The 19,080-nt window shown below is 48.2% G+C and overlaps 1 protein-coding gene across 4 annotated transcripts in view; it reads right to left on the reverse strand.

Moving 5' to 3' along the window:
• RAD18 (RAD18 E3 ubiquitin protein ligase) overlaps positions 1–19,080 on the reverse strand; it is a 543,966-nt gene that overhangs the window by 278,712 nt on the left and 246,174 nt on the right. For all 4 annotated transcript variants that reach the window (XM_063941263.1, XM_063941261.1, XM_063941264.1 and 1 more), the window contains exon 7: positions 7,864–8,048. In XM_063941263.1, the coding sequence (XP_063797333.1) occupies positions 7,864–8,048 (185 nt within the window). The remainder of the gene's footprint in view (positions 1–7,863; positions 8,049–19,080) is intronic.

Raw genomic sequence — 19,080 nt, forward strand, 5'->3', positions numbered from 1 at the left:
CAGTAAATATTCTTAAGCTATCTTTAAACTCACACTCTAGTGCCTACCACCCCCCTCACCCAGCTTAACCCTAACCTCCCCCTAGTGCCTAACCCTTACCTTCCCGCCCACAGCTCAACTCTAATGTCAGCATTCTGACAATGACAATATTTCACTTGTCGACATTCTGCAAATGTCAAACAGTTTATGTCAAGATCATAACTGTCAACATTGTGGTGTTGACACAGCTACTTAGGAACCGTCTCTAGCTCCTAACAGGTGCAGGAGAATTACCCCTGACATTTTGCGCCGCACAAAGTGAAACACTTGGCGATACGACTTAGATGCTCCGCCAACGGCAGCGATGTGCACTTTATCTGAAATTGCGCATACAGGGCATGCATGTGGCCTGGTGAGCTGCTGGGATTGGGCGCTGCCTCTCTCCCCTTGGAAGTTAACTCATTTGTCCTGTTATCCGATTACTTAGAACTTGATGTTGCTTTGAGGTCAGTGGCTACGACGTAGCAAGGAGTGTAGATCACAACGATAAGACTGAACAATGTTTATGATGGTTTTGCTGACATATTTATTGAATTATTGCACGTGTCTCAATAATAAGCGTCCCCAGCCTCTAATGTAAACCAGGAGACATTGGGCTGGGAAGGCTCTGCTGTGTGCGCTTCCCAAAGACGTCCCCTGCTTCAGGGACCATGGTACACAGCAGGAGGCGGCCAGCCGGCTCAGTGCCACTGACTGCAAGCAGCACTGTAATAAAGGATGATGGAGCCATCTGGTCGCCAAAGGCTACGTTTATTACCGAGACGAGGGAACTGAAGGCAACAATTATCTATAATCTAATCAGCAGTTCCTTGTTCATTAAAATACTTCTCAGATGTGATGCTCTCGAATATAGCATTACTGTTACTGGAAAGAGTTATTAAAGGACCCCTTTCTGCGTAAGAATTACACCGACATGCCTATTTTTAGAACATTTCTGTTCCATTTGTTCCAAAAAATGTTAAACAAGCAGCATTGCCTTGAAAAAATAAAAATAAAACATTTTGATTATTTATTTTTTTAACATAAATATTTGTGACAGGCTGTAAGAAGAATCTTTGTTTCTACCATCTTTTTGTTTATTTCAGTGAGCATGTGAATAAATGATTTTATATTTCTGCCAAGCTCCAACAATATCATATCATGTGACCACCATGGCAACCACAGACACATGATATCTGGAGCAGAGGGGCTTAGGAACACACCTCTGAGCTCTGTCCGTACTTTGAAACACTGTCTCCGACCTAGGGCATCACATAATATGCTCAGAGTTCATCTGGCTGCGTGATGACTACAGGCAAAGAATTGGAATTTTTAAAAGACGCTTTAATGGTGCTTCACCTGCTACCTAAAAAAAATTCCTAGTGTACTTGAGTACACCTTGCCAATAAAGCTGATTCTGATTCCAAAGACAAAAACCTGAACACAATGAATGAATTAAAAAATAAGAATCTACTTACCGATAATTCTATTTCTCGTAGTCCGTAGTGGATGCTGGGGACTCCGTAAGGACCATGGGGAATAGCGGCTCCGCAGGAGACTGGGCACAAAAGTAAAGCTTTAGAACTACCTGGTGTGCACTGGCTCCTCCCCCTATGACCCTCCTCCAAGCCTCAGTTAGGATACTGTGCCCGGACGAGCGTACACAATAAGGAAGGATTTTGAATACCGGGTAAGACTCATACCAGCCACACCAATCACACCGTATAACTCGTGATCTAAACCCAGTTAACAGCATGATAACAGAGGAGCCTCTAGAAAAGATGGCTTACTACAGCAATAACCCGATTTTTTTTTTTTTTTTGGTAACAATAACTATGTACCAGTATTGCAGACAATCCGCACTTGGGATGGGCGCCCAGCATCCACTACGGACTACGAGAAATAGAATTATCGGTAAGTAAATTCTTATTTTCTCTAACGTCCTAAGTGGATGCTGGGGACTCCGTAAGGACCATGGGGATTATACCAAAGCTCCCAAACGGGCGGGAGAGTGCAGATGACTCTGCAGCACCAAATGAGAGAACTCCAGGTCCTCCTCAGCCAGGGTATCAATTTTGTAGAATTTTACAAACGTATTTGCTCCTGACCAAGTAGCTGCTCGGCAAAGTTGTAAAGCCGAGACCCCTCGGGCAGCCGCCCAAGATGAGCCCACCTTCCTTGTGGAGTGGGCATTTACAGATTTTTGGCTGTGGCAGGCCTGCCACAGAATGTGCAAGCTGAATTGTACTACAAATCCAACGAGCAATAGTCTGCTTAGAAGCAGGAGCACCCAGCTTGTTGGGTGCATACAGGATAAACAGCGAGTCAGATTTTCTGACTCCAGCCGTCCTGGAAACATATATTTTCAGGGCCCTGACAACGTCTAGCAACTTGGAGTCCTCCAAGTCCCTAGTAGCCGCAGGCACCACAATAGGTTGGTTCAGGTGAAACGCTGAAACCACCTTAGGGAGAAATTGAGGACGAGTCCTCAATTCCGCCCTGTCCGAATGGAAAATCAGATAAGGGCTTTTACAGGATAAATTCTGACACGCGCCTGGCCCAGGCCAGGGCCAACAGCATGACCACTTTCCATGTGAGATATTTTAACTCCACAGATTTAAGTGGTTCAAACCAATGTGACTTTTGGAACCCAAAACTACATTGAGATCCCAAAGTGCCACTGGAGGCACAAAAGGAGGCTGTATATGCAGTACCCCTTTTACAAACGTCTGAACTTCAGGGACTGAAGCTAGTTCTTTTTGGAAGAAAATTGACAGGGCCGAAATTTGAACCTTAATGGACCCCAATTTCAGGCCCATAGACACTCCTGTTTGCAGGAAATGTAGGAATCGACCCAGTTGAATTTCCTCCGTCGGGCCTTACTGGCCTCGCTTGACCATAAGCCCTGGAAATTCCTTCCCTGTGTGACTGCTCCCCAGCCTCGCAGGCTGGCATCCGTGGTCACCAGGACCCAGTCCTGAATGCCGAATCTGCGGCCCTCTAGAAGATGAGCACTCTGCAACCACCACAGGAGGGACACCCTTGTCCTTGGTGACAGGGTTATCCGCTGATGCATCTGAAGATGCGATCCGGACCATTTGTCCAGCAGGTCCCACTGGAAAGTTCTTGCGTGGAATCTGCCGAATGGGATTGCTTCGTAGGAAGCCACCATTTTACCCAGAACCCTTGTGCATTGATGCACTGAGAGTTGGCTCGGTTTTAGGAGGTTCCTGACTAGCTCGGATAACTCCCTGGCTTTCTCCTCCGGGAGAAACACCTTTTTCTGGACTGTGTCCAGGATCATCCCTAGGAACAGAAGACGAGTCGTCGGAACCAGCTGCGATTTTGGAATATTGAGAATCCAATCGTGCTGCCGCAACACTACCTGAGATAGTGCTACACCGACCTCCAACTGTTCCCTGGATCTTACCCTTATCAGGGAATCGTCCAAGTAAGGGATTACTAAAATTCCCTTCCTTCGAAGGAATATCATCATTTCGGCCATTACCTTGGTAAAGACCCGGGGTGCCGTGGACCATCCATACGGCAGCGTCTGAACTGATAGTGACACTTCTGTACCATAAACCTGAGGTACCCTTGGTGAGAAGGGTAAATTGGGACATGAAGGTAAGCATCCTTGATGTCCCGAGACATCATGTAGTCCCCTTCTTCCAGGTTCGCAATCACTGCTCTGAGTGACTCAATCTTGAATTTGAACCTCTGTATGTAAGTGTTCAAAGATTTTAGATTTAGAATCGGTCTCACCGAGCCGTCCGGCTTCGGTACCACAACAGTGTGGAATAATACCCCGTTCCCTGTTGCAGGAGGGGTACCTTGATTATCACCTGCTGGGAATACAGCTTGTGAATGGCTTCCAAAACTGTCTCCCTGTCAGAAGGAGACATCGGTAAAGCCGACTTTAGGAAACGGCGAGGGGGAGACGTCTCGAATTCCAATTTGTACCCCTGAGATATCACCTGAAGGATCCAGGGGTCTACTTGCGAGTGAGCCCACTGCGCGCTGAAATTCATTGAGACGGGGCCCCTCACCGTGCCTGATTCTGCTTGTAAAGCCCCAGCGTCATACTGAGGGCTTGGCAGAGGCGGGAGAGGGTTTCTGTTCCTGGGAACTGGCTGATTTCTGCAGCCTTTTTCCTCTCCCTCTGTCACGGGGCAGAAATGAGGAACCTTTTGCCCGCTTGTCCACGAAAAGACTGCGCCTGATAATACGGCGTCTTCTCATGTTGAGAGGCGACCTGGGGTACAAACGTGGATTTCCCAGCTGTTGCCGTGGCCACCAGGTCTGAAAGACCGACCCCAAATAACTCCTCCCCTTAATAAGGCAATACTTCCAAATGCCGTTTGGAATCCGCATCACCTGACCACTGTCGTGTCCATAACCCTCTACTGGTAGAAATGGACAACGCACTTAGACTTGATGCCAGTCGGCAAATATTCCGCTGTGCATCACGCATATATAGAAATGCATCTTTCAAATGCTCTATAGGCAAAAATATACTGTCCCTATCTAGGGTATCAATATTTTCAGTCAGGGAATCCGACCACGCCAACCCAGCATTGCACATCCAGGCTGAGGCGATTGCTGGTCGCAGTATAACACCAGTATGTGTGTAAATACATTTTAGGATACCCTCCTGCTTTCTATCAGCAGGATCCTTAAGGGCGGCCATCTCAGGAGAGGGTAGAGCCCTTGTTCTTACAAGCGTGTGAGCGCTTTATCCACCCTAGGGGGTGTTTCCCAACGCACCCTAACCTCTGGCGGGAAAGGATATAATGCCAATAACATTTTAGAAATTATCAGTTGTTATCGGGGGAAAACCACGCATCATCACACACCTCATTTAATTTCTCAGATTCAGGAAAACTACAGGTAGTTTTTCCTCACCGAACATAATACCCCTTTTTGGTGGTACTCGTATTATCAGAAATGTGTAAAACATTTTTCATTGCCTCAATCATGTAACGTGTGGCCCTACTGGAAGTCACATTTGTCTCTTCACCGTCGACACTGGAGTCAGTATCCGTGTCGGCGTCTATATCTGCCATCTGAGGTAACGGGCGCTTTAGAGCCCCTGACGGCCTATGAGACGTCTGGACAGGCACAAGCTGAGTAGCCGGCTGTCTCATGTCAACCACTGTCTTTTATACAGAGCTGACACTGTCACGTAATTCCTTCCAACAGTTCATCCACTCAGGTGTCGACCCCCTAGGGGGTGACATCACTATTACAGGCAATCTGCTCCGTCTCCACATCATTTTTCTCCTCATACATGTCGACACAAATGTACCGACACACAGCACACACACAGGGAATGCTCTGATAGAGGACAGGACCCCACTAGCCCTTTGGGGAGACAGAGGGAGAGTTTGCCAGCACACACCAGAGCGCTATATATATATACAGGGATAACCTTATATAAGTGTTTTTCCCCTTATAGCTGCTGTATTGTTAATACTGCGCCTAATTAGTGCCCCCCTCTCTTTTTTAACCCTTTCTGTAGTGTAGTGACTGCAGGGGAGAGCCAGGGGAGCTTCCCTCCAACTGAGCTGTGAGGGAAAATGGCGCCAGTGTGCTGAGGAGATAGGCTCCGCCCCTTTTTCGCGGACTTTTCTCCTGCTTTTTTATGGATTCTGGCAGGGGTTAAAATTCATCCATATAGCCCTGGGGGCTATATGTGATGTATTTTCGCCAGCCAAGGTGTTTTTATTGCTGCTCAGGGCGCCCCCCCCTAGCGCCCTGCACCCTCAGTGACCGAAGTGTGAAGTGTGCTGAGGAGCAATGGCGCACAGCTGCAGTGCTGTGCGCTACCTTGGTGAAGACAGGACGTCTTCTGCCGCCGATTTTCCGGACCTCTTCTGTCTTCTGGCTCTGTAAGGGGGCCGGCGGCGCGGCTCTGGGACCAATCCATGGCTGGGCCTGTGATCGTCCCTCTGGAGCTAATGTCCAGTAGCCTAAGAAGCCCAATCCACTCTGCACGCAGGTGAGTTCGCTTCTTCTCCCCTTAGTCCCTCGATGCAGTGAGCCTGTTGCCAGCAGGTCTCACTGAAAATAAAAAACCTAAAACTAAACTTTTCACTAAGCAGCTCAGGAGAGCCATCTAGTGTGCACCCTTCTCGTTCGGGCACAAAAATCTAACTGAGGCTTGGAGGAGGGTCATAGGGGGAGGAGCCAGTGCACACCAGGTAGTTCTAAAGCTTTACTTTTGTGCCCAGTCTCCTGCGGAGCCGCTATTCCCCATGGTCCTTACGGAGTCCCCAGCATCCACTTAGGACGTTAGAGAAATGCAGATACACATTTGGACTAAGCACAGCACATCCACCCCCCACCCCAATTACAAGGAGGCCTCATCTCTTTACTAGAAAGTAAATAATGACTTAAGCAATCCCAGACATTGCTATGTCTGTGTTTTAAGCATTACACACTTAGCGATCTTTTCTTCTGTAATTTAAGCTGCATTGGAACAAAGGTGAAAGCATTCTATACAATTCTGAGCCATACAGATGCAACTGCCTGCAATACCACTTTCACACAGAAGCCGGGTCAATCGCCCGGCTTTTACCCGGCATTTGAAGCACGGGTTGGTTTCTAGTCCCAGCCCAGTATCTCCTTTCAGGCTGAAGATATTGCAGAGTCAAGCATTTGGACCCAGTAATTTGCCTGGGTCAACCAGAGTCCTCCTTCTCTGTGAAAGCATCAATTCCCAGGACTTCAACACTGGTCAAAAGCAGGGTCGAACTCCCGGGATTTCTGACCTGGGTTGACCTGGCAAATTACTGGGTCCAAAACTCTGTCTGAAGGGGTATCATTTTAGTTTTCCAAACCCAACACGTTATAAAAGATCTTCTTGAGAATAGACCCACTTATATTAAGCTATTCACGTTCAGCGGTTAAAGTAGTCACATGATTCCCCTTGTGACCAGAACCCTACGAGGCAATCATTTTTACAAGAAATGCGCCCATTTTGTGAGCTGAACAATGTTAAAGAAAATTTGGCGTACTGATTCCGCTAGGAAGCCGTGGAAATCCTCTGACATGAATGAATTAGGCTGAATTCTCACAAAGGGGGAGATTTACCAAACCTGGGAGAGAAATAAAGTGGACGAAGATAAGGTACCAGCCAATCAGCTCCTAACTGCCGTGTTACAAACTGTGTTTGAAAAATGACAGTTAGGAGCTGATTGGCTGGTACTTTATCTCTTTCCAGGGCTTCGTACATCTGCATCCTACAGTATAGTCTTATCTGAGTACTGTGACTGTGATTCGTCACTCTCCTCTAATTCATACGTATTTCTACAGTAGATACAGAAAATCCCCCATTAACGATGAATGTGTAAGCTACTCAGCTGGCTATCTCAGGACACCCTTTAGCACACAGTGACCTCACACCCACACCGTGCCGATGCTGTGAAGCAGACGTATTCGTCAGTATCTGCAGTCAGAGGATAACATGGCCGCATACGTCACAGGGTTTCCTGATGCACTAACAGTCACCTTTGCTTCTAGTGCTTGCGTAGAATACAGACTATTCAGATCTCCTAATTAGCTGGCGTGACTTATGCTTCATGCCTGACTCACTACAGAACCAGGAATTATACCATTGTCCTCTCGCAGCGATGGCAGGTATTTTACACAAAACCCCGTGGGGGCTGAATGAAAAGGAAAGTGTTTCCTGTGCACAGCGGCATCTTACAACAACAGCAGCAAATAAAATAAATTGCTAAGGTATCTCCCTCTGTACACTCACACAGTAAGAGAGAACATTTCTGCCTATGCAGGGTACAAAAGGCCTCATTTACTTGTTGGTAGAAGTTTAACAATATTTACCTGACTTGGGGTTTAGAGCGTCGCACTGCGAATTGAAGAGATGCACAAACTCCTGGTGCCTTCTGGTCAGCTGCTGCTTGGAGCCGTGAGTGGACAGGCCGACCTCCTTCAACCTCTTCCTTAGGTCCCGCTCAGACAGGAGATTGTACACAACCTTGGCCATGGGCTTCCGTTTTTGAACAGAACTTTGTAGAAAGGAAAAAATATATTTTTTTATTATTTTAATTATTATTTCCTAAAATATATAAAGAGAACCCACCCACTCGCATTTCCATCTCTGACCTTATCTCCCTTTACACTCCCACCCGTCCTCTTCGCTCTGCTAATGCACGCCGACTCTCCTGCCTACTGATTACCTCCTCTCACTCCTACACCAAAGATTTTACAACATGCTGCTCCCTATCTCTGGAATTCTCCACCTCTCTACAAAATGTTAAACGAGCTCTCAAGACCCACTTTTTCACCAAACCCAGCCAACTCTCATTGTAACAGTGACGTGCGGTTCACTGCTCCTCCTCCGCCGTCGGACTGACGCCGCTGCCTTGCGCTGACTTACATAAGTCAGCGAGGATGGGGTGTTGCGATGACGTGGCGAGCCGTGATTGGCTCGTGTCGGCCATCTTGCATTTCAAAAATGACGCTGGGGCGCCATTTTTGAAACTGGTACCGCTCCATTGCCAAACTCTGCAGAATGTCCCTGACTGCCGCATCCTACCGCCCACACCTCCACCGCCCGCACCCCCACCGCCACACACACAGTGATTGACAGTGGATCCAGTGACGGATCCGCTGGCCAATCACTGTGGCCTCACTGACAGGGGCGTGCTTTCATGGGTTGAAGGCACGTCCCTGTATGAAAGCGGCACCTCTAATGGTGCCGCTTTCCCATGTAATTTCAATCAGCTTTTCCTGCCCATGGCTTGTTCCCCGCCGCACCCGCCCCCCACTCCCTCACTCTTCCCATTCACAACGGGAGGCACCACGATCGGTGCCTCCCAACCCCATTTTACTCCTTATAATGGTTAGAATAATAAAGGAGACACTTATGACACTGAATATGTGTCATAAGTATCTTCTTTGTATTATTTTACTCATTAATGACAGGGGAGGCACTGCCTCCTACCTCCCCTGACTGCACGTCCCTGCATTGTAACCCTGTTCCACTCTCACTGTCTGACCCATCTGCGTCACCCCTGTCTGTCTGCCCCACCCCTTTAGAATGTAAGCTCTTACAAGCAGGGCCCTCTTCCCTCATGGGCCTTTCCTTCTAAACCACATTCTATTCATACTCCCTTCAAAAGGCACCAAGGGGGTTATTCAGAGTTGGTCGCAGATTTTGCTATTTTAGCAAAATCTGCAACTACTAAAATCGCATTCAGGGGGCTGCCCAACATGTGTGGCGCCGCGCCATGATGCAATCGCAATTCAACTGCATCACAAAAACCTCAAATAGAGGTTGACCCCCTGCCTACGCATCGCCTCCTTGTTTCAATAAGCAGGAAACCCAGGCAACGTCAACTGCCGGCCTTGAAAACAGCCATGACACGTCTGCATTTCCTGGTGAACCCACCCCCCAAGACGCGTCGCCGATGTGTGGGTGATGCACTGACCACACCCACACAGCACTAGCCATACCCACACAACACTGGCCACACCTTCTCTGCTTACTATTCAGTCATTAGTTGCAAGTGACATTAATGCAAAATGAAGTGCAAAATGCGTTAGCTCTTAGTGCTGTCACTAGCTGCTCGTGAACGGACAGTCTGCCTGCACTACGGGTGTACATATTTACATGTCACTTATCTTATAACTTTCTCACTACATAGTGACACAAATACAATGACGTACAGGAGTACATCCAGTGTTCAGCGATTTTTGCGTACGGTTTTCCTACAAGTAGAACGCTCAACGCCAGCAATTTATACAGCTGTAATGAATCAGATGATCGCATTGCAGATATTGTTTGTCTTGATAAAAGTGCAGGATAATTACTGAAGCCGCTGACACTATAATGTAAGGGGATAGATTTCCTGCAGAATGATGCACAGGATCTTTTCATGAGAGGAGATAACAGGCCCGGCAAAATCCGACATCCAGTGACCGACACAGACTCATTCCATTTCAAATATTTACATTTAAATGGATGAGCTGGTTTCTCACTTCTGCTTTCTATAGAGAAGATCCTGTATGATCCTCATCCATAGTTAAAAATAACCTCACTATTGGAGCGCTGAAGCGTATCTGAACAATGAGACCTGCAATACCGTGTGCTGGCCACAGACAGTTCTGATGGTTTGGGTGGGGGCATGCTAAAATGAACAGCACAGAGAGAAATCCAAACTCCTTGTTCATTTTAATGAAGCAAATGTAAGGAATTAGTGAGCAGATGGTGAAGTCCCCCTGATACTATCCACACCAGCCTACAGTGACGTTTCCTGCAGCGGTGACATGCCACAGTAATAGTGACTAATAACTACATCTCGTATACAAATCCTATGATCAACCTCGAATCAGGACCAAGGCACTAAGTGCTGGTGAGACCGCTGCAGGATACACCCAGAGGGTGTGACGATGTGGTGCGCAGACAGTGTGGAGGACAGCCTCTGGAACCAGCCTTTCCAACCAGGTATAAACCTACTTATAGCTGCTTTATACAGAGACACAGGTGGTCCTAAGCCAGGCATGTTACACACAGCATAAGGATAGCGGGTAGCACCTGGCTTGTGGGATCTCTCTGTCCCAAGAAACGACACTGCACTCAGTGTCTGGCACAAACCGCCGGACCAGCATCTCCTAATTAAAAGGCAGACCGAGCGGCTACAGCTATTTATTTTCTGCCATCAAGTTGTACAATTCTCTTTCTGCATCTAGAGACCCAGCTGCCTCGCAAGCAGCCACGAAAGGTCAACCTGCTGCTGAACACACAGAGCAAGCGGAGTCTCGGTGACAGCTCTTTCTCGCCAGCAGACCAACGCTGGCCACCCACCCTCCGCTGCCAATAATCCCTGTTGTGTGGCCAGGAGTGGAGAACACACACACAACTGCCCCATGTTCCCAGGTGGTGCGCTGCAATTTAATGTTGTCTGCAGAGCATCGTGAATGACGTCTCTATGCACTGACGCAAACAGGGAGAGGAATTATGGCTGCGCTGGTAATGAGACATTGGACATTGGACAGGGAGAAAGCTTCCAAGTCAGTGAGCAATTACACTTGCCAGGCCTGAGCAACTTGTGCCTCTTTAGCTGCCGCAGAACTACGGGGGTCATTCAGAGTTGATCGCTAGCTGCCGTTGTTCGCAGCGCAGCGATCAGGCTAAAAATCTGCATTTCTGCGCATGCGTATGGGCCGCAATGCGCACGCGCGACGGACGGGTACAAAGCCCGTTGTGGTTGTGCACAGGTTGTAGCGAAGTTTTCAGTCGCACTGACGGCCGCAAGAAGATTGACAGGAAGGGGGCGTTTCTGGGTGTCAACTGACCGTTTTCAGGGAGGGTTTGCAAAAATGCAGGCGTGTCTGAAAAAGCGCAGGCGTGGCTGGGCGTTCGCTGTGCGGGTGTATGACGTCAAATCCGGACACGAATAGGCTGAAGTGATGGCAAGCGCTGAGTAGGGTCAGAGCTACTCTGAAACTGCACAAACTGTTTTTGCAGAGCTCGGCTGCACAAGCGTTCGCACTTCTGCTAAGCTAAAATACACTCCCCAGTGGGCGGAGGCATAGCGTTTGCACGGCTGCTAAAACTAGCTAGCGAGCGATCAACTCAGAATGACCCCCTACGTACCTGTGGCCTACAGGGAATGCTGCGACTTCTAAGTCATCTATGATGTATGCTCTATGGGGAGAAGGTTCAGCAATGGGTCTGTCTGGACCAAAATGCTTCCCAAAACAACTTGCACAGAATGCGCCAGAAAGAGCGCCCCCCTCACTTCTAGCATACGTTTGGCTGCCAGAGTAATAATACAGCAATCCACTGGTGAGACAGCAGACCTAACAGGTTGGAAGGTCAAACTGTCTATTTTTATCAAACTGTATGAGACCTTTAGGATAGTATGAAAATGATAGCCAAGGGGCTGACCGAGAGGGTCATTCCGAGTTGATCGCTCGCTGTTTTTAGCAGTCGTGCAAACGCATAGTCGCCGCCCACGGGGGAGTGTATTTTCGCTTTGAAAGCGTGCGAACGCCTGTGCAGCCGAGCTCTGCAAAAACATTTTGTGCAGTTTCTGAGTAGCTCAGAACTTACTCAGCCCTTGCAATTACTTCAGCCTGCCTGGTCCCGGAATGGACGTCAGAAACCCGCCCTACAAACGCTTGGACACGCCTGCGTTTTTCCAAACACTCCCAGAAAACGGTCAGTTGCCACCCACAAACGCCTTCTTCCTGTCAATCTCCTTGCGATCGGCTGTGCGAATGGATTCTTCGTTAAATCCATTGTACAGCAACAAACCACTTTGTAACCCGTACGACGCACCTGCGCATTGCTTTGCATACATATGCGCAGTAGTGACCTGATCGCTGCGAAAAATGGCAGCGTGCGATCAGGTCGGAATGACCCCGAGTCGGATGGATCTCTATGAATGGCAGCAAACAGTGATCTTTTGCATAGACAGTAAGAGCAGCTGGCAATGGATCCATCTTTATACAGATCACCGCCGGAACTTGGCTGGATATATCTTCACGTGAGACTGGACGGCGACAATGTGAACACTCTGAACCGCCCTGACCTGTGGGTTGGTATCTAAAGCTCCATGCTATCCGAGTCGCGCATATGGAGTAGGGAAGCCTGTTCCTGCCGGATCTCCTGCACTTGAGTGTGGGGTTAGTGCCGAGAGCAGGGATTGGCGTAAAATCAAGGAGCAGCATGGATTTCCACTGGCACAAGCATTAGCCATCGCATTAACCCTACATTATCTCACATTAGTGTAAGGAAGCCAATCACGCTTCCATTGTGTCCGTAAATACACTTTGCGTGGGACTCAATTACCCTAAATGTTTTTGGCTGTAAATCTCAGACCATTTACAGTGGCCAGATATTAGCAGAACAGGGTATGCAATGCGTTGTGCCTTAGACGTGATCAGAACATTACTCTAAGGGAACCGCAGACAATAGTGAGACCAAGAGCTGCAAGGACAAAGAAGAACAGGATTTACAATTAGATTTCCAAAACAATTACTCTCTATTCAACAATTTAATGGGTGCTCTTCCATCAACGGATCAGAGGGAGCGGAGAGCAACCGACTGAGAAGACGCAGCGCCATCTGCAGAACAGAGCGTGACACTGCACTTAACCAGTCCAGCGCTGGACAGCAGCAGACTCTTCCGTTCCTGCTTTATTAGCGATGTGTGTTCAAGCTTCAAGGCATCGTTCTCAATTGGAAAACTGGCAGATCAGGTTTTCTGAGCATCTGATTCTGCACAACTCTTAACATAAAACACAGCATTTTCACAAGAAGCTGGGGATTGTAACTGGGAGCTGGTAAATGTATCTATGTGCAAATGTTTCCATTTAGAAGTCAACATCCTGCAACAGCATCCAAATCACAAATCCCTCTGACAAGGGATTATACTCAAGAGCATCTCCTGAAGATTGTCAGGGCAGATGGAGGGGCGAGTGCCAGTCATGCCCCTTCTTGGGAACCTGCACAAAACTAAACACTGTGGATGTGTTTTGCGTAATAGACCTGCCTGGACAAGCAGACTATCACAAGCAGCCATGGCCACATCCACTGTGAGCCAGGTTTAAGGGGCATTGGGGGAGACTTACAAAAGCAATCAAAGACAACAAGATGAGCTGCTGACTATATTAACCAATGAGATTCTAGCTATCATTTATCTAAGACACTATAAAATGATATCAAGAATCTGATTAGTTAATATAGGCAACACCTTCACTTCTCCTCTTGTAACTAACACAGAAAAGGTGACATAATGCAACCCAACAGCGCAAATGTTGCTTTGTGGCGCGACTATGTCTGTCCATTTGTGCCCATTTTTATGGGACGTGCCAGGCTTACCAAGTCACGTTGCTGAGCGTACAAAAGGTTTCAAGTAAGTTTAGGTTGTAAGATCTCACAAGCAGGGCCCTTTTCCCTATCTCACATTTACCACAAGCCGCCCTTCACTGTCCGCACCAAACTTTTGGGTTCATCCGCTCATGTGGGTATAGTAACGGCACATGCGGCAATGGTTGTATAGCCGCAGTCCACGTTCTGCAATGTTTTGTACCAGAAGGTTCCTTCTTGCACTGTATGAACTACTTCGGCTTACGTACGTTGCAAGTGGCGGCAGAGGACTTGTGGCGCCATATAAAGGATAATAATAGGCATGCATATAAAGGATAATAATAGGCATAATAGTTCCTCACCAATACCAAAGGTCAACAGAAAATGCTCATTCTGATCAGACATCATATGACCATTAATAACCCCTCCAATTTACTCCAAGAATAATGAAAGCCTGGTCACACTTCATATAAACACAGTCCTTCCGTGTGCTCACATGGGGCATAATTCTGAGGTAGGAGTAAAGCAAATAATAAGAATTTACTTACCGATAATTCTATTTCTCATAGTCCGTAGTGGATGCTGGGACTCCGTAAGGACCATGGGGAATAGCGGCTCCGCAGGAGACTGGGCACAAATAGAAAAGCTTTAGTACTACCTGGTGTGCACTGGCTCCTCCCCCTATGACCCTCCTCCAAGCCTCAGTTAGGATACTGTGCCCGGACGAGCGTACATAATAAGGAAGGATATTGAATCCCGGGTAAGACTCATACCAGCCACACCAATCACACTGTACAACCTGTGATCTGAACCCAGTTAACAGTATGATAAACGAAGGAGCCTCTGAAAAGATGGCTCACAACAATAATAACCCGATTTTTGTAACAATAACTATGTACAAGTATTGCAGACAATCCGCACTTGGGATGGGCGCCCAGCATCCACTACGGACTACGAGAAATAGAATTATCGGTAAGTAAATTCTTATTTTCTCTGACGTCCTAGTGGATGCTGGGAACTCCGTAAGGACCATGGGGATTATACCAAAGCTCCCAAACGGGCGGGAGAGTGCGGATGACTCTGCAGCACCGAATGAGAGAACTCCAGGTCCTCCTCAGCCAGGGTATCAAATTTGTAGAATTTAGCAAACGTGTTTGCCCCTGACCAAGTAGCTGCTCGGCAAAGTTGTAAAGCCGAGACCCCTCGGGCAGCCGCCCAAGATGAGCCCACCTTCCTTGTGGAATGGGCTTTTACAGATTTTGGCTGTGGCAGGCCTGCCACAGAATGTGCAAGCTGAATTGTACTACAAATCCAACGAGCAATCGTCTGCTTGGAAGCAGGAGCACCCAGCTTGTTGGGTGCATACAGGATAAACAGCGAGTCAGATTTCCTGACTCCAGCCGTCCTGGAAATATATATTTTCAGGGCCCTGACTACGTCCAGTAACTTGGAGTCCTCCAAGTCCCTAGTAGCCGCAGGCACCACAATAGGCTGGTTCACGTGAAACGCTGAAACCACCTTTGGGAGAAATTGAGGACGAGTCCTCAATTCTGCCCTATCCGTGTGAAAAATCAGGTAAGGGCTTTTATAAGATAAAGCCGCCAATTCTGAGACACGCCTGGCTGAAGCCAGGGCTAACAGCATGACCACCTTCCATGTGAGATATTTTAATTCCACAGTGGTGAGTGGTTCAAACCAATGTGATTTTAGGAACCCCAAAACCACATTGAGATCCCAAGGTGCCACCGGGGGCACAAAAGGAGGCTGTATATGCAGTACCCCTTTGACAAACGTCTGGACTTCAGGCACAGAAGCCAGTTCTTTTTGGAAGAAAATCGACAGGGCCGAAATTTGAACCTTAATGGACCCTAATTTTAGGCCCATAGACAGTCCTGTTTGCAGGAAATGTAGGAAGCGACCCAGTTGAAATTCCTCTGTAGGGGCCTCTTTGGCCTCACACCACGCAACATATTTTCGCCAAATGCGGTGATAATGTTTCGCGGTTACATCCTTCCTGGCCTTTATCAGGGTAGGGATGACTTCTTCTGGAATGCCTTTTTCCTTCAGGATCCGGCATTCAACCGCCATGCCGTCAAACGCAGCCGCGGTAAGTCTTGGAACAGACAAGGTCCCTGCTGGAGCAGGTCCTTTCTCAGAGGTAGAGGCCACGGGTCCTCCGTGAGCATCTCTTGAAGTTCCGGGTACCAAGTCCTTCTTGGCCAATCCGGAACCACGAGTATAGTTCTTACTCCTCTCCTTTTTATGATTCTCAGTACTTTTGGTATGAGAGGCAGAGGAGGGAACACATACACTGACTGGTACACCCATGGTGTTACCAGAGCGTCCACCGCTATTGCCTGAGGGTCCCTTGACCTGGCGCAATATCTGTCTAGTTTTTTGTTGAGACGGGACGCCATCATGTCCACCTTTGGTTTTTCCCAACGGTTTACCATCTCTTGGAAGACTTCTGGATGAAGTCCCCACTCCCCCGGGTGAAGGTCGTGTCTGCTGAGGAAGTCCGCTTCCCAGTTGTCCACTCCCGGAATGAACACTGCTGACAGTGCTATCACATGATTCTCCGCCCAGCGAAGAATCCTTGCAGCTTCTGCCATCGCCCTCCTGCTTCTCGTGCCGCCCTGTCTGTTTACGTGGGCGACTGACGTGATGTTGTCCGATTGGATCAATACCGCCTGACCCTGAAGCAGGGGTTTTGCTTGAGTTAGGGCATTGTAAATGGCCCTTAGTTCCAGAATGTTTATATGAAGAGATGTTTCCATGCTTGACCACAAGCCCTGGAAATTTTGTCCCTGCGTGACTGCTCCCCAGCCTTTCAGGCTGGCATCTGTGGTCACCAGGATCCAATCCTGAATGCCGAATCTGCGGCCCTCTAGTAGATGAGCACTCTGCAGCCACCACAGAAGAGACACCCTTGTCCTTGGCGACAGGGTTATCCGCTGATGCATCTGAAGATGCGATCCGGACCATTTGTCCAGAAGATCCCACTGAAACGTTCTTGCATGGAATCTTCCGAATGGAATCGCTTCGTAAGAAGCCACCATTTTTCCCAGGACCCTCGTGCACTGATACCTGTCCTGGTTTTAGGAGATTCCTGACTAGCTCGGATAACTCCCTGGCCTTCTCCTCTGGGAGAAACACCTTTTTCTGGACTGTGTCCAGAATCATTCCTAGGAACAGGAGACGTGTCGTTGGAATCAGCTGCGATTTTGGAATATTTAGAATCCACCCGTGCTGACGTAACACTAACTGAGATAGTGCTACTCCGACTTCTAACTGTTCCCTGGACCTTGCCCTTATCAGGAGATCGTCCAAGTAAGGGATAATTAAAACGCCTTTTCTTCGAAGAAGAATCATCATTTCGGCCATTACCTTGGTAAAGACCCGAGGTGCCGTGGACAATCCGAACGGCAGCGTCTGAAACTGATAATGACAGTTTTGTACTACAAACCTGAGGTACCCTTGGTGAGAAGGGTAGATTGGGACGTGGAGATAAGCATCTTTGATGTCCAGAGACACCATATAGTCCCCTTCTTCCAGGTTTGCTATCACTGCTCTGAGTGACTCCATCTTGAATTTGAACCTCTTTATGTAAGTGTTCAAGGATTTTAGATTTAAAATTGGTCTCACCGAGCCGTCCGGCTTCGGTACCACAAACAGCGTGGAATAATACCCCTTTCCCTGTTGTAGGAGAGGTACCTTGATTATCACCTGCTGGGAATACAGCTTGTGAATGGCTTCCAAAACTGCCTCCCTGTCGGAGGGAGACTTTGGTAGAGCAGACTTCAGGAACCGGCGAGGGGGAGACGTCTCGAATTCCAGTTTGTACCCCTGTGATACTACCTGCAGAATCCAGGGGTCCACTTGCGAGTGAGCCCACTGCGCGTTGAAATTTTTGAGACGGGCCCCCACCGTGTCCAAGTCCGCTTGTAAAGCCCCAGCGTCATGCTGAAGACTTGGCAGAAGCAGAGGAGGGCTTCTGCTCCTGTGAAGAGGCTGCCTGGTGCAGTCTTTTTCCTCTTCCTCTGCCCCGGGGCAGAAATGAGTGGCCTTTTGCCCGCCTGTACTTATGGGGACGAAAGGACTGAGTTTGAAAAGACGGTGTCTTTTTCTGCTGAGAGGTGACCTGGGGTAAAAAGGTGGACTTTCCGGCCGTTGCCGTGGCCACCAGGTCCGATAGACCGGCCCCAAATAACTCCTCCCCTTTAAACGGCAATACTTCCATATGTCGTTTGGAATCCGCATCCCCTGACCACTGTCGCGTCCATAACGCTCTTCTGGCAGAAATGGACATAGCACTCACTCTTGATGCCAGGGTGCAAATATCCCTCTGTGCATCACGCATATATAGTAATGCATCCTTCAAATGCTCTATAGTTAGTAATATACTGTCCCTATCCAGGGTATCAATATTTTCAGTCAGGGAATCCGACCACGCAACTCCAGCACTGCACATCCAGGCTGATGCGATTGCTGGTCGCAGTATAACACCAGTATGTGTGTATATACCCTTCAGGATATTTTCCAGCCTTCTATCCGCTGGTTCTTTGAGGGCGGCCGTATCAGGAGACGGTAACGCTACTTGTTTAGATAAACGTGTGAGCGCTTTATCTACTCTAGGGGGTGTTTCCCAACGCGCCCTAACCTCTGGCGGGAAAGGGTATAGTGCCAATAATTTATTAGAAATTAGCACTTTTTTATCGGGGGAAACCCACGCTTTATCACACACCTCATTTAATTCATCTGACTCAGGAAAAGCTACTGGTAGTTTTTTCACTCCCCACATAATACCCTTCTTTGTGGTACTTGTAGTGTCAGAAATGTTCAATGCCTCCTTCATTGCCGTGATCATGTAACGTGTGGCCCTACTGGACATAACGTTTGTCTCCTCACCGTCGACACTGGACTCAGTATCCGTGTCTGGGTCTGTGTCGACCCACTGAGGTAACGGGCGTTTTATCGCCCCTGACGGTGTCTGAGACGCCTGGACAGGCACTAATTGATTTGTCGGCTGTCTCATGTCGTCAACAGTTTTTTGTAAAGTGCTGACATTGTCACGTAGTTCTTTAAATACAACCATCCAGTCAGGTGTCGACTCCCTAGGGGGTGACATCACTAATACAGGCAATTGCTCTGCTTCCACATCATTTTCCTCCTCATACATGTCGACACAATCGTACCGACACCCAGCACACACACAGGGAA

This window comes from Pseudophryne corroboree, chromosome 9, assembly GCF_028390025.1.
Source record: "Pseudophryne corroboree isolate aPseCor3 chromosome 9, aPseCor3.hap2, whole genome shotgun sequence".
Classification (NCBI taxonomy): Eukaryota; Metazoa; Chordata; class Amphibia; order Anura; family Myobatrachidae; genus Pseudophryne; species Pseudophryne corroboree.